The 26,866-nt window shown below is 44.3% G+C and overlaps 1 protein-coding gene across 1 annotated transcript in view; it reads left to right on the top strand.

Moving 5' to 3' along the window:
* Window positions 1-223: 223 nt before the first annotated feature.
* The window catches only part of pde1a (phosphodiesterase 1A, calmodulin-dependent), a gene marked incomplete at both ends in the record, with an annotated part of 43,682 nt that continues 17,039 nt past the window's right edge, over window positions 224-26,866 (top strand). The window contains 6 exons of the mRNA XM_079733775.1: window positions 224-294; window positions 11,578-11,604; window positions 22,869-22,982; window positions 23,128-23,310; window positions 23,960-24,026; window positions 24,107-24,223. Of these exons, the coding sequence (XP_079589901.1) occupies window positions 224-294; window positions 11,578-11,604; window positions 22,869-22,982; window positions 23,128-23,310; window positions 23,960-24,026; window positions 24,107-24,223 (579 nt within the window). The remainder of the gene's footprint in view (window positions 295-11,577; window positions 11,605-22,868; window positions 22,983-23,127; window positions 23,311-23,959; window positions 24,027-24,106; window positions 24,224-26,866) is intronic.

Here is a 26,866-nt window from a genome sequence, read left to right as displayed (position 1 = left end):
TGTTACCATAGTAATGGATTCAATCAACGCATTGGAGCTTTTTAACATGTTTAGCATTCTAGCTATTTAAATGTCCAGCTGTGGAACTCAGTAAACTCTCCCCAAAGGAGATCGGGGGAGGGCGTTATGAACCAATAAGACATAAGGACGGGTAGTGGGAGGAGTCTAGTAGCTGAGTCAAGAGCAGAGCAAACAGCTCACAGACATCCTCCTCTTCCTCAGGATGGACGAAGAGGAGCCCAGCGCGTCAGGACAAAACCAGCCGGACAGCATGTGGATCCACCTGAAGGGAATGTGAGTCTATAGATTTATATATAACAATAATATAACATTTAGAACAGGCAACATGTGAAGAGAATGTGAGTCTATAGATTGATATGTAACATCAATATAAAATTCTGAACAGGCAACATGTGAAGAGAATGTGAGTCTATAGATTTATATATAACATCAATATAACATTTTGAACAGGCAACATGTGGATCCGCTTGAAGGGAATGTGAGTCTATAGATCGCTTTAATATCACATCAATATAACACTAGTGTAACATATAGAATAGTATGTATAGAGCCTATATATGGTCAACATGTGGATCTAAATATATAGAATAAAACATGATACAACATGAATGATAGATGAGTACAAAACAGTATGAGTGTATAACAGAACAGACCCCATGTGGATGTAATGACTGATGTTTCTCATATAAACATAACATGTGTAACAAATGTTTTATCCATTTGTGGATGTGGTCAAGAGGAGGGTTGTTGTCTGTCAGAGACATAATAAGACACAACACGTTTGGTTTCATCATAATCATGCTTGTTGTTTCTCCACTTTGCTAAATAATGTGTATTGGGGTGTAGGAAATATTATCAGCGTGGGGGACAGTAGGTTTCACGGTATCCTGTAACAACAGTATCACACAGTGCATAAGCCCACTGCAGAGTCATTATTGACACAACGTCCATAGCGGTATCTCTGAGTATTTTCCCTATAAAACGATAAATGAAACAAAAAAAACATTTTAGGCGCTTCAACGTTGACGTTTGTATTCTCAGATGAAGCTATCAGTGTTAGCCGCTCCCAGGTGGAGCTCCATAACCCAGAAGGCTCCAGGACTTCAGACTACTTCCACAAGCAATGTGTTCTCAGTATATATCTTCTTTATATTCTATAGTGTAAAATACTAAGATTAGATAAATGTATGGTCCATTATGTTTACATCTCTCAACTTCTTTAATCTGGCAACACAGTAAAAGCTGTAAAACTCAGTATAGAACAGACACTACTCAGGATAGAACAGACACTTCTCAGTATAGAGCAATTTAAATACATTAAATGCACACCGGACTAGTGCACTCACAAAATATATATTTAAAGCATTCTGGTTTCGCTGGACAGGGACTGGGACTAGGACTGGGACTGGGACTGGGACTAAGACTGGGACTAGGACAGGGACTGGGACTAGGATCGACACTGGGACTGGGACAAGGATTGGGAATGGGACTGGGACGGCAGAGTAGCAAGAACATTATTGAAGAACAAAATAAATATTATTTAAGCAATATCACACAAGAGGGAGTGCTGTTTTACTGAATATCAGCACGGCGGTCGTAGGTACGAGGCTGTAGGCCGAGTGCCGAAGATAATCACAGCCGTGCTAATATTCAGTACAACAGCATGACCTTGAATGGGATATTGCTTTTATACAACTACAAGTTCTACATGCACCATTTATTTGTTAACAGTAATAAGCAACAAAAGATTATAATTTGTTCATTTATTTAATGATTTATTTGGCTCCGCCAACACAAATAGATCCGCAACTGGACTGGTACTGAACTGTTGCCAAGCAACACATAAACACACTATCCAGTTAATAACATTAACGGTTATTAGAACATCTGTAAAGCGGAGTGATGTATAGTTAAAAGTCCCAGTGCTGTTATACTCTATATCAGCACTCATGGAATGCCTCTTGTCCAATCAAATTACTTGATTACTTGAAGTGTTGTACAAAAAACCTAACATTAATGAAACAACCTAGAACTGACAGTATACAATTGAAAAAAAAAGAAATCGTAATTTCACAAACAGGAATAAATACAAACAGTGGGCACTTAAGGGCATGACGTAGATCTGAGGTAGATTTGACTAAAGCACACCTTGACTAGCCCAGGGGAAAGCCTCTAGCAGAGGGCTGGAGGCTCTTCCCCAGACCAATGGCCTCATTTTCCTGCGTTGACATGCACTGTCAGGTGTCTTAGTTGCTCCAGCAGGCCCTGTGGACAAGAGAGGGACAAGTAAAATGCAATGTTAACTTTAAGACCAAATTAATATGTATTTGTTTTTATCACAATATCATTTAGTGATTTCTCCGAGACATTGTGCAGGCATGCGGGATACATAAATAGACATCCACACTCAATGACGTTTTAAAAGATAGTGTCATGGCTGGGGCAAGAAGATCATGTATAATATATACTCTATGTAACGGTTAGACTATGACCTCACCAGCCCCTCTGGTGAGGTCTTTAGTCCCTTCAGCCAATAAGGACGCCTCCTGTCTGTTGCTCTCATAGAAATCCAGCTGTGAACATTTATGTTTGTGTTTATGGCTGATATCCATTTCTGATAAACTGATGCTATTGGTGGAAGCCTGCGCTTATATCTGTAAAACGCTCTCTCTAGCGCAGCGCTAACCATACCTTTCCAAACCAGGCCCTTAACTCTATTTATTTTCTCATGCACCGCAACCACTTTACAATAGTATGAACCGGGCTTCCACTGTCCCTTTTAGACTTTAATAAACACTGATTTACAGCGTCTTGATAGATAACCGCAAATTGCCCAAATCAGATATTTTTAACAAGGCTATATTCATTTTACCTGTGTTTAATGGTTGATTAGGACAGTGTTTTTCATGTTATCAATAGTATTTTTGTAGCCTATAATGTGGCTGAAAGATAAGATTCAACAGACCACTATGACTAGCTCTCCCCAGGTTAGCTTAAAGTACCCATCTCAGCAGTGTATCAACTGAGGTGCTTAAAGGAATAATTCACTCTTAATGTATATTTCTATCAATAACAGGTAAAAACAACAAAGATTAAGCTCAAAGTAGACGGTGAAACGATTTCACATCTCGGCACATCTAACTTATCACACTTTAGAATAATTTCTAAGGTCTAATGGCAGACATGGTCAAATTTGGGAGAACTTTTGCTTACTTCCACTTCATGTTTGTTTAGACCAATCATGTTGCTGGAGATGAGGATCTGTGTGTGCATAATGTCAGAACACAAACTCGACCATTTGTAGTGGTAAAAATCGAATCAAATCCACACTGTGTAGACTGACAGCTGTATTAGAATCCCCTCTGAAAGCTTCCTCCACTCGTTTGATGAGTTTCTTCAGTAGAATCTCTGTTACATCTCTGTAACCTTGTGTGACAGTCGTCAATCCGCGTCACCAGCACCTCCAGAGCAGAACTCCTGTCACATATGCTGGCCCTATTCGAGTAGCTCGATCTGTCCAGTCTCATCAGAGAGCCAAGTGCCAGTTCAGCCATGGATTTCCTCAGCCATAGGAATACAAGAGACGGGGCGATACCTCTACCGTCTAAAGTGGCTGCACTACCAAGGCACTGGGGAAAAAGCGTTCAACCCCCAGGCAAATGTTCTTCGTGAGAATACCTAGTGCTGGCTGGGGCTCTCCTGGGAGCCTCAATGATGGGGGCTAAGTTGTGATCTGCCCGGTTTTAAACTGGGGCCCCCACCCTATGACAGACTATTCAGGGGTTTTATTAGGGTTAGAAACAAACAGCTCAGAGGAAAGTGCCCTTAAAGCGCACTCCCAGAACACTGTCTCGGAGCTATCCCAAATTTATATTGGGCTCTTTAAATATAATATATAGGAAGTTGGTTAGTTCCTTAAAAATAGTGAACATTACATTTGACTTGTCTTTCTCTCTCCAACTCATCTTTTCTTACAAGGTTGGCAGTATTGCAAGCTCACTACTATGCAGGGAGTTGCGGAAAGGATGTGCTCATTTTTTCTACCTTTTCTTTGCAGTAGGGGTGACTTTAAATCTTCCACAATTAAAATCTTTGATAGACGTTGTCTTTAATAATCGAAATATTTGGAAAATAACAGCAGGACATTCCATTAGGAGGATTGGGTGCTGAAGGAGGGGTACCACAACAGTGGGAGGATGGGGTGCTAAACGGGTGATACCACAGCATGGGGAGGATGGGGGTGCTAAACGGGTGATACCACAGCATGGGGAGGATGGGGGTGCTAAACGGGTGATACCACAGCATGGGGAGGATGGGGGTGCTAAACGGGTGATACCACAGCATGGGGAGGATGGGGGTGCTAAACGGGTGATACCACAGCATGGGGAGGATGGGGGTGCTAAATGGGTGATACCACAGCAAGGGGAGGATGGGGTGCTAAACGAGGAATACCACAGCATAGCTCCCTATGCTGTGGTATTCCTCGATGGGGGTGATAAACGGGTGATACCACAGCATTGGGAGTATGGGGTTGCTAAATAGGTGATACCACAGCATTGCTTGGCTTCTAGAAGGAAAAGCCTTAAAGGTATAAAACATTTGTTGTGGGGATTGACTCAGTGTTCTGTGTGCAATTAGCTATCTTCTTCTGTAAATAAATCTCCTTATTGTTTGTTGGACCTTTGGATAATTGCAGTGGCAAAATCAAATAATTTTATTTTAAAGTGGAACACATTCTAGATTAGAGGAAGAGGAACAAGTCAAAAGCACACTGAACAGCAGCTGTGACATCAACCCACTTGCGCTGGTAAAGTGATTCTCTGTTCGTACTCTGCGGTGCATCTTTGCTGCTCCACTGAAATAAATGGTGCATTTCTTTTACACACTGAAACGTTCATTCAGGTCTATTTAAAAATGTTAGTCTGTCAAACGCTTTTGCTTAATCACAGTGGGTTTCGTTAGGATCGGATGTGAATACCGTGCGTTATCACACAGGACAGAGCGCTCCGTCTCCATGGAGACCGGCCTCTGTTTGGTGTCATAGATGTTTTATAGTAAATATGGTATACTATAATGGCTTATATTATAGTGTATTAGGCTAATAGTTTAATGCAGATGCTGTCATGAACGTCATATTATGACGCCTTTAGACAGCTGTGGGAAGTCCTGATCAGCCGTTTAAACCACGCTAAAGTCACAAACACCTGGCCTAAATAAAGAAGATATGCTTCAACCAGTCGCCGATGGTCAGGCCTGAGGAATACGTTTAAACCTAAAGTCTTAGTCCAGGACCCCCTACTCTGCAGGCACTGGGCTGTTGGGTGCTTTAGTCCATTCAGTTGATTTTCAATCTGTTGGAATCTGTTGCAATGTTTGTGGACTTAATTCCGCACCTTTTCACGTCAGACATCGATGTCAGTTTTCCGTGGGCTATGTTTATTTTGTATATTGTTTAATGTCAGTTCTACGTTGTTTCCTAAGATAATGTTTATCATAATGTTATGTTCTCACTTTGCCATGCGAGTCCAGTGAGTTCCAGAATGCTTTCAAATCATAAGACCCTGGTGTGGGCTTGAGCATCGTGTGGTTGATGCCCTGACAAGCCTCCCCCCCTCCCCCCCCCCACCCCACCTTAATACTGCTGACTACGCACTCTGATCCCCAAGTACGTTATCTAGCAAAGTATACAAATATCCATATAATTTTAATGTTGAAATTATATTGACATACTGAAACCGCAGGTTTTATTCATTAAAACGAGTGTCATGATTATGACAAATATAATTGCCCCAGCCTATTTAATGACCAAAAGCCTCTCATGACAGCATACCATATTGATTAGAACAACAAAAATGCGATATATATTCTTTTATATATATTTAATTCACATGTATTATCGCTTCACATGAATTATTATTTTTGAACGCTCTGTTTTTTTGTATTATGTATTAACAGTATATTTTTACGAACACTAAATATTCATTCAGATTTGTGGTCACTTATCTGCATAATTTGCAGGGAAAAGCTCAAAAGGTATTGATCTATCTATCTATAGATAGATAGATAGATAGATAGATAGATAGATAGATAGATAGATAGATAGATCGGAGCCGTTGATTTTGAGTCCTGAAGAGACTATTTATTTTCATGCAATCAAACCAGGAGTTTGAAGTGAATATGAAAGTGATGAATGGTTGCTGTGTGCCTTACACACACTGTTAGAAGTTGGCTAGTTATTTTTGATTAATCCAAGTGCCCAGTCCGGAGCTGTGCTGGATTGTGTTCAAATAAAAGAAACAGGCCTATCAAAACATGACTCACTAAAACTTCGGGGCCCTATTAGATTTCGGAAGATGAGAGAGGTTAAGTGGAGAAATGGGTTGGATATGGGTGTGATCATAGCTGAGTTATAGACATATTGATAGTGAAATATATATTTAGTTAAAAAGAGATGCGAGATAGTAATACCTGAGCTGAAATAACGATATAGGTGAAATATATAAGGTATAGAAAATAGAGCTGAGATGGAGGTATGATTGGATAGATTTGATAAAGACATAGTTTAGATGTAAATGAGATACAGATAAAGCTGAGGATACAATTGTTGAGATAGTGCTTAGACAAAGTGGTATAGATAAAGCTGAAATATAGGTGAGCTATAGATTTAGATTTAGCTGGGATTAAGCTATATCTTAGACATAGGTTTGATACACATGAGATATAGCTATAGATGACAAAAATATGAAATTGTCATAGAGCTGAAATATAGATTAGATAATATATACATTTTGAGTACACACATCAGTACATGCATCTTTCAACTATGAAGTTGTAAAGTTCAGACTAATTGGGTTAGTGTAGCATTCGCACATTGTTGTTTGTTTTGTGACTAGTGACCAAAGCAGACTATATTTCTTACACAAAATGAGTGTATAAGCAATATAGGACTGGGACAGGTTGGTTTCTCTTTAGTTATTATATTAACTATGTATCATAGTTAATATAATACGTTAACTAATTAGAGATATAAATGTACTGAACCAAAGGTCCTGCCACAGCTTTTGTAACAGGAGTATGTCTGATGTAGACAGAGCTTTGGGGAGGGGTTGGGGCTCAATTGAAAACATTAATGCTTCCCCGTTACATCAACAACCCAGACACAGACACAGACACATTTATATGTTTTATTGATTTAATGTCCAGTTGTTATCTAAATGTATTGAAGCTCATAAAGACAGACGGCGCTGCTCTGCGGATGGAGCGGTGGGGGTAGAGGTGAAGCCCCCTGGGCTTCACAGAGGGTGGAGGTGGAGCCCCCCTTGGCCTCACAGAGGGTGGAGGTGGAGCCCCCTTGGCTTCACAGAGGGTGGAGGTGGAGCCCCCCGGGCCTCACAGAGGGTGGAGGTGGAGCCCCCCGGGCTTCACAGAGGGTGGAGGTGGAGCCCCCCGGGCCTCACAGAGGGTGGAGGTGGAGCCCCCCGGGCTTCACAGAGGGTGGAGGTGGAGCCCCCTTGGCCTCACAGAGGGTGAAGGTGGAGCCCCCTTGGCCTCACAGAGGGTGGAGGTGGAGCCCCCTTGGCTTCACAGAGGGTGGAGGTGGAGCCCCCTTGGCCTCACAGAGGGTGGAGGTGGAGCCCCCCGGGCCTCACAGAGGGTGGAGGTGGAGCCCCCTTGGCCTCACAGAGGGTGGCGGTGGAGCCCCCCGGGCCTCACAGAGGGTGGAGGTGGAGCCCCCTTGGCCTCACAGAGGGTGGAGGTGGAGCCCCCTTGGCCTCACAGAGGGTGGAGGTGGAGCCCCCTTGGCCTCACAGAGGGCTACAGAGGTCTCCTCCTCCACAGTAGAGGGAGGCAGATTACATTTGGAGCTGGATGAAGCTTGGTTTAATGCAATTGTAATTCCATGAGTTGTTGGAACGGCAAAGAATGAAAAGGGATCTGCAGTCCATAATTCACAGCCTTATATTTAGTTTGGGTTGTGACATCATGAGCTCCTCCAGCAGCTGACAAGACCTGGAAACTTGTTACTTGAGACTCTGACAAAAATGGTGACTTGTGCCTTGGCTTGCTGTGAGACTCCAGTCTGAGTCTCTGAGGCATTGCCACTGTTCTGTCAGCACTGCTAACCGGGCGGGGATAACAGGGACGCCCGATGCCCTGATGAGTCAAACTAAACTAGAAGTAATTAAATTATGAACAATTTAAAGGATACGTTGTGTGTCTTAAACATAAGGCTAAAACCTCATGCAAGGACAGACCGGCCACCAAGCAATAAGCCCTGAGCATAATTAAGTTGTGTAGCCTATTCATGTGTGGTTGCCAGAGTTTGTAATAACGCCGTTATTACGCCGTTATTTTTTCAGTAAGGGTAATCTAACTAATTACTGTTTCCGTCGTTACAACGCCATTACTATTACTGTACGTTAAATGCTGTGCGTGACTATGAATTGATTGAATAAACTGCGTAATCTGAACGCACCCCTGGCTCCAAACACAAACTGCTAGTGAGGAGACCGGGTGGGTTAACAATGAGATAAGTGATTATGATTGGCTAAGGCAGAGTCATGTTTCATGGTAGCCAATCGTAGACAATGTTTTTACATACAAGCCAGGACACGCGCGCCACACACACACGTACACGCTCACACCTAACATATTCGATGAAGCAGCAGAAATGGCGAGTCCAGCATTACATTGGTTTTGTTATGCTTTTAATAACAACTATAATAAACTCATAAGACTATTATTAATGTTATGAAGCAATCAATAAATAGTTAACAAGTTTCTTATAAGTGCTTTTAATCTCACAATAAACACGTTTATTATGTTAACACTTATAGATAGTCTTATCAACACCAATTAATGTTAATAAGCATATAATAAGTGTCTTATTACCTATAGAGGGATTATCAGTCTACGTCACTCTACGTCACTCCCCGCTCAACGCGCATGTCGCTTGCAGAAAGAGACGAGAGCGACAAGAGCCGCAATCATGTCTTGTTGTGCGGTTGGTTGCACAAACCCTTTTAATAAGACTTATTATCCCATTTATTCTACTTCTTGCTTGCCAACATAATAAAACAATTAAAATACTTAATGCTTAAATAATTAAGCTTATTCCTATTCGTATTACATGCTTATTAAATCTGTTTGAGTTCATCTCCCTCAAAAAGTAGTCCCCTTTAATTACGATCGATCAAACATGTTTTTGACACCTCGAAGGGCATTATTCCTCTTATACCATGGTCACTTGCCAAAGAAAATAAATTATTATCATTCATTTATATTTTCAAGCGTTTTACAATCCAAATATAAAGTTTTTCACATAAATAGGACGGACCGTAGCTACGACTTGGCAACGGGAGGTATTCCAGAGATGAGCAAGAGAGCTAACGTTATGGATTGTACATATTTATAATTCCAAATTCGTCCAAACCTTTATACCACCGATACTCTAGGGTCTTTAGCATATAACCGCGTTGTCTGATTACAGTTGAATTCATTTTTCACAATTTACCAGCTCTCGTTTTGAAGAATAATCACTGCGCCATTCGTTTCAATAAAACAAATTTTATTTTTGCCAGCATTCTGCGCTCGCATCCGCCGTGTTGATAAACAAATAATCACCCTATTAACAAAGGCTTATTACAAGGACCTTAATATAAAGCGTTACCGACAGCTGTTATTTGAGAACATAAAGATAACTCAAGATAGGCCTGCAATATGCACGTTTATTTTTAAGATAGCTCCAGTCCAAATGAAGAAGATAAAAAACAGATCTCCCCCCTCCTCAGAACTACTCCCACTAGGAAAATTTCCTCTACTGCTGAGTCTGAACCATTAACCTAGATCCCTTATAGTCAGTGTCTACATAGAGATAATGTATCGTAGAGCCCATTTCAAACTTTAAATAATAACTAATAGAATAGTTAATAATAGAACATATCAGCAAATCTGGAGGGGAAGTTGATCCTTGTAGATATAGGTGAGATAGAGCTGAGATTGAATCACACAAATAGCTGATGAGATATAGAAAAGAGTAACAGATGTAGTTGAGATATAGAGATGAGATATATGTATAGATGGGATATAGTTAAGGCCTTTAGGTGAGATATAGGTATGGATGATATATAGGTATAGATGAGATATAGGTCCAGATGAGATATAGCTATAGGTGAGATATAGTTGATAGAGTATGGGTATAGATGATATAGGTATAGGTGAGATATACAGTGTATATCTGAGATGAGGTATAGGTATAGATGAGATATAGGTATATAGATGAGATATCGGTTTAGATGAGATATAGCTATATATCGATGAGATATAGGTATATTGGTATATAGATAAGAATAGGTATAGCTGAGATATAGGTATAGATGAGATAAAGCTATAGATGAGATAAAGGTATATATAGATGAGCTATAGCTATTGATGAGATATAGGGATATAGATAAGATATAAGTATATATGAGATATAGTTATATAGATTAGATATAGATATATAGTTGAGATATAGGTATATTGATTAGATATAGGTATATGTGAAATAAGTACATGTTGTTTCCATGGTAATGCTGTGATTGACAGACTGAGTGGTGAGATAGTGACCCATCGGTAACCATGACAACAGAACCAGAGCTTTAAACTCATATTGCTCGCTTCTCTGCTTACAAACTGTAGTACATCAAAGACACACTAATGCATACACAATGTTACACACAAACACATACACACTGAATACAGAAGCAAACTCATTAACACACAAAAATACACTCATATAAACAAACACAGAGACACACACACAGATTCATTAATGCACACAGTAATTCAGAGCAATGCAGACATTTATAGATAGGTACATAAGCACATTGTGTATGTTTTTGTGTGTGTGTGTGTGTGTGTGTGTGTGTGTGTGTGTGTGTGTGTGTGTGTGTGTTCACACTGCGTTGGTGGAGTCCGCTCAAAGTTCCTCCTTGTGTTTCTATGACAACGACAAGGCATTATGCCGCAGAAGGAGAGGGGGAGAAGGAGAGAAAAGGGGAGAGAGGGATAGAGAGAGAGAGAGAGAGAGAGAGAGAGAGAGAGAGAGAGAGAGAGAGAGAGAGAGAGAGGTAGAAATAAGAGGGAGGGAAAGAAAAATGGAGGGACATATAGAGAGGAGACAGAGGGAAGAGAGGGGGAGGAGAGAGAGGGAGAAGAGATAGAGGGGATAGAGAGAGAGAGGTTGCAGGCAGAGACAACCAGGGAGAGAGGAGAGAGATGGGGAATAGAGACAGAGAGATATAGTGGGGGAGAGAGAGCGAGAATGTGGTATTTGAAAAGCCCAACCACCAAGTCAAAATAATCAGTCAAATACTTGTTTTTAAATGATAAACATAATCCTAGCCGTCCCCTCTGTGTTGTCCCTCTCCCTGTTAAGACCCTGCTGGCCCTGTATGTGAGGCTTTGGCAATGCAACCATGTTGTTGTCGTGCTATAAATAATTAATCAAATGAGAGGGTAGAGGGGGAGAGATATCTGAACAGTGTTTCTAATTACCTCTATTTCTGTTAACAGGCACAAGTTCAAAAGCACATCCCAGAGGTAAGACACATGCACACACACACACACACACACACACACACACACACACACACACGGGCACACAGGTTCAAGGACAAGGTGGAGCGATGAGGAGACAGAAGGAAAGTAAAAGTGTTGTCAACTGGACCATCCATGGTTTTCAGGGTGCTTGTCTTACCCAACAGTCCGTTGGGTCTGATTGGCTCCCAAAAAAACCTATATAAATATCTTGTTTAACATTATTTTCTTCTTTCTTTCTTAATTGTATTTTTTTAGAAAGAAAATATTAAGTTTCGTTTTGGGTGTAACAAAGGAGGATCTACTGTACTTTGCTAAATACTACATCATTAAACACTACATCATTAAACACTATGGGCCCTATTTTAACAGTCTGAAACGCAAGTGAGAAGCGCCAAGTGCAAGTAGCTTTGTGGGCGGTTCTATGCTATTTTACCGGCGCATAAATGACTCTTGCACCCGGCGCAAATCTAAAAAGGGTTGATCTGAAGTAGCCTAATTACCCGTAGGTGTGGTTTGGGCGTAACGTGCAATAAACCAATGAGAGTGCCATCTCCCATCCCCTTTAAGATATTTTGACAGCGCGTTTGCAGTCTCCGATGAGACAGATGCATGACCACATGAATTTTAAACTTCAAATGGCTCAGTTTATGGCCAAATAATTTGACCTAATACACACATGGAATAGCGTTTTATTCCACAACTTCAGAAATACTGAGTCCTCAAATAAATTTCGGCAAAGAAAACTTAACACACATATGATATGCGGTAACTGTTATTTAATGATCTACGCAATACATACGTTTCTTACGTTTCTTACCAGTATTATATGCATTATCGTTATCGACTTGTGTTCCTAATATGCATGTGTCCCCCCGTTAATATACATTGCCATGGACTGTATTATGCGTTACGTGTTTAGTTTGCGTGTGTTTAAACAGATGGACGCACACACGCGCGCCCGCATTCATTAATTATTTTACACATACACACACGCGCGCCCGCATTCATTCATTCTTTTTAACACTCACTCGTGGTAAAATAATGTTTTTCACGATCAAATACTCATCAATCCTAAAAGTTATGGGCTTGTACACGATGTCTGCGTCAAGAAAATATGTGTTTGCTATACGGTGTTTGCAGATGCATTGGATTAAAAGTACAACTTATTACCGCTGTATCAGCTGTTCTTTCCCAAATAATTTACCAAGAATGTGTGGCTAGGTAGATGAGAGAAGCAAAGTGTATGCGCGAGGTCCACAAGCAACATTATGCGCCCTTAATGTGCCCTTAAAATAGCATCTGAACAATGTGCCACTGACTTTAAACCATGTATTTCCTGGTTTGTGGCGCAATTGTTTTCTGAAACTGCAAAATAGCACCAGGGAACGTTTGTGCCAGAACACGCCTCCTCCTTTCGCCGAACCGCCTCTTGGGGCGCAAGATCATTCCCCAATTTACCGACGCGTGGTGGTGGAGGGAAAAGAACCCTCCGCGCCAGTTGCAAACTAGCAACGACACATGCTTTGGTGTAGAAAGTAAATTGCGCTGGATGCAAGATAGGGCCCCATGGCTACTACATCATTAAACACTATATCATTAAACACTATGACTACATAATTAAACACTACTTCATTAAACACTACATCATTAAACGCTACATCATTGAACACTATGACTACTGTGTTAACCCGGTTCCGTCGTGCCCCGCCTCCCCCCAATCACTAACGTCTCTGTTGCGAAAGCAGCCAGCAACGGCGCATTTATTCAAGTTAAATTATACAAAGGGGGAATCTTCCGTCCCGGCAGAACTAGAAATCAAAGTCTGGGCTCCCTGAGCCTCTGTGGACGTTCCGGTCCTCTCTCGATCACTCTCCCTCGATCTTGTCCCGATCGTTGGAGGCGGCGATCCGTCTGTGTGGCCCGTCGGCCTCCTTGGGTCCTGGTCTCTCGTGCCGTGGTCCGTCCGGGAAGCGAATCTCGATCCGGTCCGCGATCCTATACTGGATCCACACGTTCCCCCATTAGCCCGTCTCTACTGCCCTTTATCTTTCTCACCTGCGTCTGGTCCCTCTGCCTCGCAGGTGTTTCCCCTTTTCCTTGAGTGGGGCTGCAACGATGCGGTCCCCGGCGCCCTCTGGGGGAGAAGGGTGGTAGACCCCCTGCACCACCTGTCCCCTAGGCTTCCATGGCCGCTGTGTCGGGACCGGGTTGCCACACTACATCATTAAACACTAGATCATTAACCACTACATCATTGAACATTACATCACTACACAATATGACTACATCATTAAACACTATGACTACATCATTAAACACTATGAAGTTCCCGAATCTCACGCAAGAGTCACCAGGTGGAGCTCACCCCTTTACAGGCAGCCATGATTGAGGAGAGGAGGAAACTTGGAGAACTGCAAGAGATCCAAAGTCAGATCCGGGAAGAATAAGCCCTAGATGACAGGGCTCAAGAACTGGACAGGCAAGCACAAGCAGCCTTGAAGGAGCGAGAGAGGTTGACCCGATCTCTGACTCTACAGCGACGGCTAAGGAGAGTTCAACGAGTATTGGTAGAGGCTCGGCTATTAACATCATTCACCGTAGAAGTGACCACAGAGCATCCACCTGCTTCGCAAGCTATGCCTAGGGTTCATAACCCATCTCAAGAGTTGGCTCCGTTTTCCATGAGCTCAAGTGTATTCGATTCAGGTGAACATGTTGACATGTTCTCAGAGAAGGGAGTTCCAGCCCAAGGGAGCCACCCAGTAGTCCAGACGTCCAGTCTAGAGCATGCAGCTCCCTCACCTCCGTCGTTCCACCATTTAGTGCGGACCGCACCTCGTCCTGCCAAGAGTCAAAGACCCTCAGATCCAGTTTCTGAGAAAGCCACACCTCTTACCTTGCTTAAGCCCACTGAACGAGCATCAGAGGGAGCTAGTATCATGGAGCTGTTAGTGGCCACTGCTTTTGGAATCCCAAAGCCAAGACTGCCTTATTTCAAGAGTGGAAAGGAAAGTGACTTTGTTCTGCTTAATATGGCGTTGGAGAACCTGTTAGATATCCACGCTCACCTCTCTGAACAATACAAGTACCAGGTTCTAATGGACCACCTGGGGCTGCCCAGTGCGTACAAGCAAGCAAAGTCTTATATGCACGCCTCAACTCCCTACACATCTGCTCTTGGTGCCCTTAAGGCAAAGTATGGCCAGCCACGGTAGTTGATCCAAAGTGAAATATATAGCATCCTTCATTCACCACCCGTCAGATTCGGAGATAGCAATGCCTTTCAGGACTTTTCTCTTTCTGTACATTCTTTGATTGGCATGCTGCTAACAGTGGAAGGTACAGGCGGAAGTGAGTTGCGGTGTGGCTCTCATGTCGACAGGCTACTCACCAAGCTCCCCCTTCCATACCGGGACAGTTTCATTGAGCACTGTTTGAACCGTGGCATCCTGAAAGATGGCGCAGAACAAACACACACCTTGGAAGACTTCTCCGCCTGGCTCCAGTTGAAGGCCCGGGCCAAGAGTATTGCCAAACAAGTCTCAGTCCCTGCTTCAATGGAGCGATGAGGGGCTGTCCAGAAGAACCAGGGGAGGAAGGGGCCTACTACTATGTATCTTAGCAACACAGCCACTGTGGAAAGCCAGCCTAGTGTCCACCAGGGCTGTGAAAAGAGGATGACCTTACCTGATAAACCCAAGTTCCAACCTTTCTGTCCATACTGTAACAACCACGACCACTTCCTGGGAACCTGCCCAAAAGTGAAGGCGTTCAGCCAATCAGAACTGAGAACATGGATAGAGAAGAATGATCATTGCAACAGATGTGCTCGCTGCCATAAGCCGGATAAATGCAACCTCAAAAAGCCTTACAACACCTGCAAAGAGCTGTATCTCACCAACCTCAGAAACCTCAGAACCTCAGAACCGTGCGGCATTAGGTAATTACCATGAGTGGTGAGACCATCTCCTGTCATATCTCCTATGTGAGCCGGAAAAAGATTAGGTTCCCTATAGCTAATGCATTTACTGCCCCTGTCCTCAACCTGGCTGAGCATTCTTGTCGTGCCTCTGACCTGCAGAGGGAGTATTCCTACTTGCAAGGCTTACCCTTACCGGACTTTGTCCATGCTCGACCCTTAGTCCTTATAGGCTCAGATCATGCCCACTTGTTGGTGCCCAAAGAGCCTGTCCGCATTGGACCTTTTGGGGGACCCATCACCGTACATACTGCACTGGGATGTGCTGTCCAGGGCCCAGCCAATGCCTTACCTTCGATCACCCACTTCGGATGCACAAGCCTTGTTCACTCTCTGTGATCGTGTATCCTGCCCAGCTACTGCAGAGTTGATGGAGAATGTTGAGAGTCCAAACAACCCAGCGGATGCCCTTACCCGAGGCAAGAAACTATGTGACTTGGCTCAAACTAACTGCTGGATGACCGGGCCGCTCTTCCTGCAGAAGCCTGAGACTTGCTGGCCTGTTGCCCCTGATGTTGCCCACTCATCACCACTCACAGACAGTGCTGAATTAAAGAAAACTGCTCTGTGCTTGAATGTTTCTGCTGCTACCAGTAGAGTGCCAGACACCTCCCAGCATCAAAGCTGGAGTGACCTCGTCACCGCCACTTTGCAGGCACTGACCCATTCTGACAAAGTCTCCACATGTGCAGCAGCCGAAACCTTAATCTTGCAACAAGCCCAGGCGTCATGTTTCCCTGAAGAACTTGACGCTCTCCAGAAAGGGAAGCCTCTTCTTAGGCAAAGTCGTCTCCTCTCACTCTTTCCTGAACTGGATCCAGATGTTGGGCTGATGAGAGTAGGAGGAAGGCTACGTCGATCCCAGGACCTGGACCCCGACATCATCCACCCTATTATCCTGGACCCAAAGCATCCTATTACCCAGCTCATCATTAAGGACTCTTATGAGTCCCTGCTGCACCCAGGCCCAGAGAGGGTCTTTGGAGAATTGAGACGCAAGTATTGGATCGTAGGAGGAAGACCAGCCATCCGTAAACATCAGCACCACTGCAGGGCGTGTCAGAGATGGAAACCCTCTCCTGAAGTGCCGAAGATGGCTGATCTACCCCCGGCGAGGCTGCTTCTGTTCAAACCCCCATTCTGGTCCACCAGTGTAGACTGCTTCGGACCCTTTGTCATCCACCTTGGCCGTAGAACAGAAAAGCGATGGGGAATCATCTTTAAGTGCTTAACCACTCGTTGCTTAAATCTTGACCTGCTTGGGAGTATGGATGTAGACGCCTTTCTCCTAGCTCTCCATCGTTTCATATCATGTTGGGGCAAGCCCTTCGAGATCTGGGCAGACAGAGGAACCAACTTCCGTGCTGGGGACCGAGAACTGAAGCAATGCTTCCAGGCGATGGAACCCAAACTCCAGGAACACATTGCAAATCAGCAGATTGCATTCAACTTCAATCCACCAGGGGATCCACACTTTGGTGGAGTCTGGGAATGCGAAATCAGATCAGTCAAGACTGCCCTGTGAGTGATTCTTGGAAAGCATACCACCTCCGAAGATGTCCTTCAAGCTGTCTTGATCAAGGTAGAAGGCATCATGAATTCAAAGCCTCTAGGCTGTCTTTCCTCAAACGCCGCTGATCCTGATCCAGTCACTCCCAATTTGCTCCTGATGGGGCGACATGTCGCCTCTCTGCCACAAGCCATGTTTGCCAACAGTAAGCTCCTTGGGCGACGAAAGTGGCATCACAGCCAGATGTTGGCTGACCACTTCTGGACGCGGTTCATTCAGGACTATTTGCCTAACCTACAACCCAGAGGAAAATGGCGGAGAGAAGTCCAGAATCTGGAAGTAGGGAAGATTGTTCTGATCTTTGATCCACAACTGCCTCGGGCCTCTTGGCCAACGGGCCATGTCACAGCTGTCATGGCCGGTAGAGATGGGCGTGTCCGGTCCTTTGACGTCCAAGTTGGCAGTCGGATTTATACGAGACCAGTGTCACGTCTGATGGTGCTTCCTGAGCTGACAAAAGAGTGAGTCTTTTTCTCAGAAGGAATTGACCCCAATTCCGGGGCGACTATGAAAAGACTCATTCCATTTAATTTCCTTCCCCTTCCATTTTTATTCTTTGAACACAATGAATGTGTTGAATCTGCCTGTCCTTAACATACCTTTGCCACCTGCCACTTGACCACGCCCACCTCACCTGTTGGGGGAGGGGTTTGTGCTAGATGTCTGCACCATTTGTTAATACTTTACATGGTCATAGTATTTATATCAATTCAAATAATAAACATAAAAGAAACCAAAGGAACCTTATAGGTGGTCAAAATTGGAAGGAAGTTGAGCCCGCTGGTTTCTCAAGGCCAAGGTTCTCATCCCAGTCCATGTGTTCCCGTGCGAGGCAGTGAGGAGAAGTAACAGTTCTGCCAACAGGGCAAGACAGTAAAGCTGAATGACACAGTTGTGTTCAGTAACATTGTGACTTACCTGCTTCCATTCGTTCAAATCCCTTTGTCCCGCCTCTCTGAAGGACATGCCATGACATTTCATCTGAAACTCATGCTCTATCTTCTCCCCTTGCTGCGCCTCCATCCCCATCAAACTGCTCTTAGCAACACTGAGGTGACTTTATTAGGTGGAAGAGGACTGATTTGCTGATTGAAGACTTGTACAAAGGATTTTCACAAAGGTGGATAAGAGGCTCATGATTATGCAAGTAATCGCCATCAGCTGTTAATAGATGTCCTCTTGTTTACCCGAGTTAATCCCATAACGTTGTGGGTCTTTCTATGAGTTCTGTGTTAAATGTGATGTGTTTGAAAAGGGGTTTGAGAAATGTGTGAAACCAATGAAAAGGTTTTAACACATTTGCAAGAAAAGCCCTGCTGCGCTGAGGAGGTTGTGATGAATATCAGGTCGATGCCAGTTCCCATAGCGTGTCTTAGCCAGAAGACAAGGCCATGCTGCAGCGAACCACAGGGGCCGCCCGCAGTACTGTGTTTGTGTTCTGTGCAAAGGCTTATGAGTGGGAGATCGCTAGGATTTAGGCTGTTTGCAGTTCATGTTGGGTTGTGTTTGTCTTGAGCAGGACTCTGAGCACGGTGACGTCCGTAACTGACAACAGCACCGCCATGTAGCCTGATATGGCGGGAAGCCATTTATCATGGCTTCCACTTAAATAATTCTTGGTCATTTCACTCAGTTAGGAACCTTCCTTAGAGAGAACGACCATTGGCCGCAGCCCCGCCTTAAGTTGTGAGACCAGATTGTGAGGCCAGCTAGTGAGACCAGCTAGTGAGACCAACTAGTGAGACCTGCTAGCAAAAGCAGCTAGAGAGACCTGCTAGTGAGACCAGCTAGTGAGGCCAGCTAGACGACACCAGCTAGTGGACCAGCTAGGGAGACCTGCATCTCCATTTCAACTGTTGTTTTAGCTGATGACGCACTTCTCTTATGTTGCAACCTGCACAAGGTATTTTTACAACTTTAAAGCAGACTCATGTCACTTTTATCATATATCTAAGCTGTTCTAAAACCACAGTACAGCCCGGTCTGAGTTGGAGGTAGAAAAGTGGGTCTGCCTTGTGGGCTTGATAGATGGGGCCTGCAGGACAGGTCAGATCGACAGGCTGAAACCAGGACGTTCGAATGGGGGACATAGAAAACGCCATCAGCTTAAATACTGACGTTGAATGAGAACTCACTTATCTGGAGATGAGTGAAAGGGAAGACGCAGATGAACACTCGGTGTAGATTGAGCAGAGGAAGTGAAGGGTGAATATTCGTGTACACTGAGCAGAGGATGCGGAGGGTGAACAGGAGAGCTGAAGCCTGGACCAAGCCCACCAATCCACACAGAGACAAACAGAGGAACAGGAGAGAGAGACTGGGCCAGGCTCGGGTGAGGTTTAAGTACCTAGCCCACGGGCTGGCCAGGGAGAAAAAAGGACACTGCACCATCTCTTGGCTTTTGATAGACCCCCACCCCTGCAGGTGGTGTTCATCACAGATGAAGCACCTGGGCTGCACTACGCTGACACCACCCTTGCAGGTGGTGGTCATCTCAGATGAAGCACTTGGGCTGCCGTCCTTCACGCTGACCTCAATCCTTACAGCGCGCTGACCTGAGCAAGCAAACCCTAACCCTAAGCATTTTATAGATTTAACGATATTTACTAAACATTACAGTCAGAATTGACGTAGCATTACTCCGTAAGCTTTGTCTTTCTTAATGCCATTTTTGGGATAAAATTGCTCATGCATCTTCCAGGACTGCATTCTTTAACTGCGCATGTGTTGTCCAGAACTGTATCCTAAGTCTCAGAAACGAGTCTCCATCACTGGGCAGAGCTGCTGTCATAGACAGCGTTGCGGAAAGATACCAGTCGCACCGATGTATATATCATAAAATGTAATATTTGATGTGATATATATATACTCAAACATGTGCCTATACTATAATAAACCTTACCAAAAATCGTTTTCACAGGAACACATCCAGTACTACTACTAGTGTCTCTTCTTTCATTCCATTCTAAAACACTGGAATGTACCATCCCTAACCAACTGTCCCCCTATCTCTCACAAAACAATCTGCTTGACCCTCATCAGTCAGGCTTCATGACCGCACATTCCACTGAGACAGCTCTCCTCGTGGTGACTGAGTCACTCTGTGATGCGAGAGCCTCGACCCTCTCATCAGTTCTCATTCTCCTTGACCTGTCCGCGGCGTTCGCCAACTGACTCTGCACTATCCTGGTTCACGTCCTACCTGACAAATTGCACCTATCAGGTCACATGGAATGGCTCCTTGTCCAGACCGTGCACTCTCGACACTGGTGTCCCTCAAGGTTCTGTAGTGGGACTCCTTCTGTTCTCCCGAAATACCAGATCCCTGAGCTCTGTAATTACATTACACGGTTTCTCCTATCACTGCTACGCTGACAACTCTCAGCTATTCCTCTCGTTCCCCTTCTTCTCTGACAGCACCCTGATTGCAAAATGCATCTCAGAATGTCTGGCAAACGTCAGCACTTGGACGACCGCCCATCACCTGAAGAACCACCTTGAAGCTTAACCTCGGTTAAGCTTCAAGACTGAGCTCCTCCTAATGCCTGGGAAAGATTGCCCTCACATGGACTTACTGGTCACTGTCAAGGACATTACAGTATCTCCATCACCAACGGCAATAAACCTCGGTGTGGTACTGGACATTCAGTTCTGCTGCACTGCAAACATCACCGTGGTGGCCCGATCCTGCAGATTTGCCCTCTACAACATCTGCAGGATCCGGCCCCCTCACGAGGGAAGCAGCTCAGCTCCTGGTCCAAGCGCTCGTCATCTCATGCCTTGACTACTGCAACTCGCTCCTGGCTAGACTCCCTGCCTCCGCGATCAAACCTTTGCAGCGTATCCAGAACACTGCAGCACGCCTCGTGTTCAAACTACCAAAATTCTCCCATTTAACCCCCTTTTTCGGGACCTCCACTGGCCGCACATCATTAGACCCTATGGCTACAGTATTAGATCCTATGGCTACAGCATTAGATCCTATGGCCTCACAGCAATATACCCTATGGCTTCAGCCTTAGACCATATGGCCGCACATCATTAGACCCTATGGCTACAGCATTATACCCTATGGCTACAGCATTAGATCCTATGGCCTCACAGCAATATACCCTATGGCTTCAGCCTTAGACCCTATGGCCTCACAGCATTAGACTCTATGGCTTCAGCATTAGAGCCTATGGCTACAGCATTAGACCCTATGGCCTCACAGCATTAAACCCTATGGCTACAGCATTAGACCCTATGGCATCAGCATTAGACCCTATGGCTAAAATATTAGACGCTATGGCCTCATAGTATTAGACCCTATGGCTTCAGCATTACACCCTTTAGCCTCACAGCATTTAACCCTTATATAATTATTTACATGAACCTAATGTTGTATAATGTAAAATAGCTAAACAGGACAAAAGATATGTCCGGCAACAACATAAACAGGGGCAGCATATTAAGTCAAGTATTTATTGACTGACCTTGAAAGTATTGGCTTACAAAAGCAAAATAAGTGGTGTGAAAGTGGTACATAGAAATACAATAATTTTACATTCCTCAACATTTCACTAAAAATTTCACAAAAAATGTCTCTTCATACACAAATTAAATACAAAATCAGCTGAAAATACAGCATCTTGGTATTTGTTCAGATTGTAGAAAAGAGAGTGCAGTCAAACTATCTTGGAGTTGGAGTTGAATGGCAATGTTCACCCTGCCAATAGCCGCAAATCTCATCTCAATCTGTGTCAGGCGGCTCAGACGTAACAAAGAAATGGGGCAGGAGACAGCGCGACAATCCACGTTTCTTGTTTTAATTGCGTGAAAAGCATGAATCAAACTGATCTTGGCAAAAAAAAAACACAAATCAAATCTCCCGCCACGTCTCTCAGAGGCCAGGCCCACTTTAATCTGTTTCAAGGGGACACGCCCCGTATGCGGGAACACCCTCATCCTGGAACATGCGGGACCAGGCCTATGAGTGCAAAGGCAAACAAAACGAGTAGCACACACGCAATGACAACTGAAAGGCCAATGTGGCCGCAACAATCTGTCACAACAGTCGATACCCAAGTAGTGCTGTCTGTCTTGCCGCCATCAGGGTGGAAGAGTAGGCAGGGGTAGCAGAAGACTGCGTTAGCTTCTTCACAGCCGGCAAGCCAGTTTTTTCTCTCGTACCAATTTGTTGAAAATCCTTGTGTGTATGACATTAACCCCCATTAGACCCTATGGCCTCACAGCATTAGACCCTTTTGGTACAGTATAAGACCCTATGACCTCACAGTATTAGACCCGATAGCCACAGCATTAGACCGTATGGCTACAGCATTAGACCGTATGGCTACAGCATTAGACCCTATGGCATCACAACATTAGACCATATGGCCGCACATCATTAGACCCTATGGCTATAGCATTAGACCCTATGGCTACATCATTAGACCCCATGGCTACAGCATTAAACCCTATGGCTACAGCATTAGACCCTATGGCTACAGTATTAGATCCTATGGCTACAGCATTAGACACTATGGCTACAGTATTAGATCCTATGGCTATAGCATTAGACACTATGGCTACAGTATTAGATCCTATGGCTACAGCATTAGACCCTATGGCCTCACAGCATTAGACCTTTTGGCTACAGCATAAGACCGTTTGGCTACAGCATTCTACCATATAGCTACAGCATTAGACCTGATGGTGTGCTTTGATGTCCAGGCTCCGGGGGGTGCTGGCCCAGATGGATGAGGGGCTGGTGGACCTGACGGAGCTCAGAAGGAACCTGGAGCTGGCTGCTTCTGTCCTGGAGGCAGTGTACGTCGATGAGAGCAGGTGGGCCCAGAACAAACACAACCCCCAACGCAGAGAGGACCCACAAAGGTTACACATGTTGACAACAGTGTGTTTGTGCATATGCGTGTGCGCGTGTGCGTGTGTGTGTGCGTGTGCGTGTGTATGCGTGTATATGCCCCCACAGACGTCTGCTGGATACTGAGGATGAGCTCAGTGAGCTGCAGGCAGAGTCGGTGCCAAGCGAGGTCCGCTATTGGCTGGCGTCGACCTTCAGCAGGAAACTGGGCGTGGCCCGGCGCCGGCCAGAGGAGAAGCCCCGGTTCAGGAGCATCGTCCACGCCGTGCAGGCCGGCATCTTCGTGGAGAGGTGAGGGACAGGAGGAGGGTTGAAAACACCTTAAAGGGGTGATATCATGCTTTTTCGACTTTTCCCTTTGCTTATGACTGTTATATGACGTATGCCTACAAGTTTTACGTCTGCTAAAGTAGAAAAATCTAAGTCTGTGCCAGGGGGATTATTTGCGCGCACCAAGAATGCCCCTCAGTAAGTGCGGGAAACAGCTTGTTTGCACTCAAAACTTTACTTCCGTAATAGTGTGGCGTGGGCGGTGCAGAAGTCCCTCCTCCCGGCAAGGTTTACAACTTCTCGGGGGGGGTGAATTTGCCGACACACACGTGTTAGACCAATCGCAACAGAGTGGGCTTGCTGATCAATCCCCCTCTACTGGGGAGGGGGGCCTTAAAGCGACATGATACAAATCAGAACGTTTTTGAAAGACGCTGAAATTGGTTTTGCAGAAACAAACAGTGTGCAAATAATAAGAGGTATTGTTTACAGACAGGCATGTGACCCTATTCTAGAAGTACATCTAAATGAATGTTATTAACCCTAAAAAAGCATGAAATTGGATCTTTAAAGAATCTACAGCCAGGAACCCAACACTGCTGGTACTATATTCTATAAAGTATAATATATAGAACATATGATTTAGATTATATTTTCTGTCTGTCTGAAGGATCTACAGGCGTACATCCAACATGGCCGGTCTCACCTACCCTCCAGCCGCTCTCGCCTCTCTCAAGGTAAACAGGATGTGACATCATAGCTTTCACCTCCCTGGAGCGCTGGTGGCGGTGACAGCTTGGGAATGGTTGTTTTCCAGGAAATAGACAAGTGGTCCTTCGATGTCTTCGTGTTCCAAGAGGCGACCGGAGAACACGCACTCAAGTTCCTGACCTACGACCTCCTGACCCGATATGACCTTATCAACAGATACAGGGTAAACACACACACACACACACACTACACCTACACACACACACACACACACACTCTATACCTACACATACACAAACACACACACTCTATACCCACACAGACACACACACACACACACACACTATACCTACATGCACAAACACACACACACACACACACACTATACTCAAACACTCTATACCCCCACACACACACTCTATACCCACAAACACACACACTCACAGTGTCTATAAAGTGTGTGCATTGCATCGTCTGAAAGAACCAGGATTGGAGCAGCTTCTTTACGTGGCCCTCAGGTTTATGTTCATGATTGAAGGACGTACCAAGGTTGCTGGTTAGGAGCAGTGAGTGGAGGTAAACCCTCCAGGTTATAAGTTCTGAGTCAAACACAATAGCTGTTTTTGGTTTGCCATTATAGATGTATAGATGTGGATTGGGGAGCTTAATCAGGTTGGATGTTTTTCTTGGCTTAAAGGATAGGTACAACTGAACATGTCTGTGTGGTAGTGGTAAGAGACGCCCCAAAAGCAGCTTGCCCAAGGTTCTATAAGGGAGAGCAGAATGGGTCTGGGTATTGTTCCCTGGGGAACACGACATAGCGGTTTGAGCGGATAAAGAGACTAAGGGAGTTGTGTATTTTATATTAGCTAAGTATATATCTTGAGTATTCTGGGATGTAACCAGCTGCCAGGGAGATGTTTAGACTCTTTATCCAGCTGTTTCCAAACTGAGACAGGGATACTCCAACAGAAGGTTTGAGAGGAGGAGGGAGGCAGAATGTTCAATCTGATACCGTTGATCCTGGCAACGCTAAACGCAGCAGAAGGATTTGATGGTTTTGAAGATTATTAAGCTTCTCTAAAGTCCTAAATAGAAACCTGGTTTTGCCTTTTGGCGTAATCAGTTATAGTAAGCTAAGTAGACAGCTCAAGATTTCTCAAGAAGGGATGATAATTCTTTCATGTGTAGATGGTTGACAGCTCGGTCCTCCATCTGCACTCAGCTTTCCTACATTCAGAGAGGATGTATATAGGGTCAGGTACATAGAGGCTGTACATAGAGTCAGATACATAGAGGCTGTGCATAGAGGCTGTATATAGAGTCAGGTTCATAGAGGCTGTATATAGAGTCTGTATATAGAGTCAGGTACATAGAGGCTGTACATAGAGCCAGATAGATAGAGGCTGTACAAAGAGGCTGTATATAGAGGCTGTATATAGAGTCAGGTACATAGAGGCTGTACATAGAGCCAGATAGATAGAGGCTGTACAAAGAGGCTGTATATAGAGGCTGTAAGTCAGATACATAGAGGCTGTACATAGAGGCTGTATATAGAGGCTGTATATAGAGTCAGGTACATAGAGGCTGTATATAGAGTCAGGTCAATAGAGGTTGTACATAGAGTCTGCTTATAGAGCCTGTATATAGAGTCAGGTCCATAGAGGCTGTATATAGAGTCAGGTACATAGAGGCTGTATATAGAGGCTGTATCTAGAGGCTGTATATAGAGTAAGGTACATAGAGGCTGTATATAGAGTAAGGTACATAGAGGCTGTATATAGAGTCAGGTACATAGAGGCTGTATATAGAGTAAGGTACATAGAGGCTGTATATAGAGTCAGGTACATAGAGACTGTATATAGAGTCAGGTACATAGAGGCTGTATATAGAGTAAGGTACATAGAGGCTGTATATAGAGTCAGGTACATACAGACTGTATATAGAGTCAGGTACATAGAGGCTGTATATAGAGTAAGGTACATAGAGGCTGTATATAGAGTAAGGTACATAGAGGCTGTATATAGAGTCAGGTACATAGAGGCTGTATATAGAGTAAGGTACATAGAGGCTGTATATAGAGTCAGATACATAGAGGCTGTATGTAGAGGTTCATTCAGGGGATGAATCAGCACATGATAAAGACTTGGTTGATAGGGGATCAATGGCATCTCAAGTACCTGAGCATAAGTGGTTGAGTATGTGTGATCTGTGGCTGGCCCTCCTGTTGAGCATCGATTAAGCGGAGCACATGGCATGTGATTGGTCGAATTTGAAAAGGTAAAGTAAATGTGAGAGAAGATGGTTTATGGTCAGAATTGCAGTCTTGAGATGGATGCAGGGACAAGGATTATGTGCGGGGCCAGACATTTGCCTTACCACCTTAATATAGTCTGCATAATGGTTGCAGGTTGAATAACAACATTTATATTTAATCCCCTACAATAATAACTATCTCTATCAAAATAGAGAACCAGTGAGAACATGGGAAAACAGAAGCAGGTGATCATAGAACTGACCGGTTACCCTCAGTGTAGACGACCAGACAGAAGCAGCTGATCATAGAACTGACAGGTTACCCTCAGTGTAGACAACCAGACAGAAGCAGGTGATCATAGAACTGACCGGTTACCCTCAGTGTAGACGACCAGACAGAAGCAGCTGATCATAGAACTGACAGGTTACCCCATAGTGTAGACTACCAGACAGAAGCAGGTGATCATAGAACTGACAGGTTACCCCATAGTGTAGACTACCAGACAGAAGCAGCTGATCATAGAACTGACAGGTTACCATCGGTATTAAGTGCCAAAATATCTCTGAGTTTGTAGACAGACTACAACTACAACAATCTTGTTTGGTTGTT

Source organism: Pollachius pollachius (genome assembly GCF_949987615.1).
Source record: "Pollachius pollachius genome assembly, chromosome: 3".
Lineage (NCBI taxonomy): Eukaryota > Metazoa > Chordata > Actinopteri > Gadiformes > Gadidae > Pollachius > Pollachius pollachius.
Note: the sequence above shows the minus strand (reverse complement) of the source record. Positions and strands in the feature narration are given on the sequence as shown.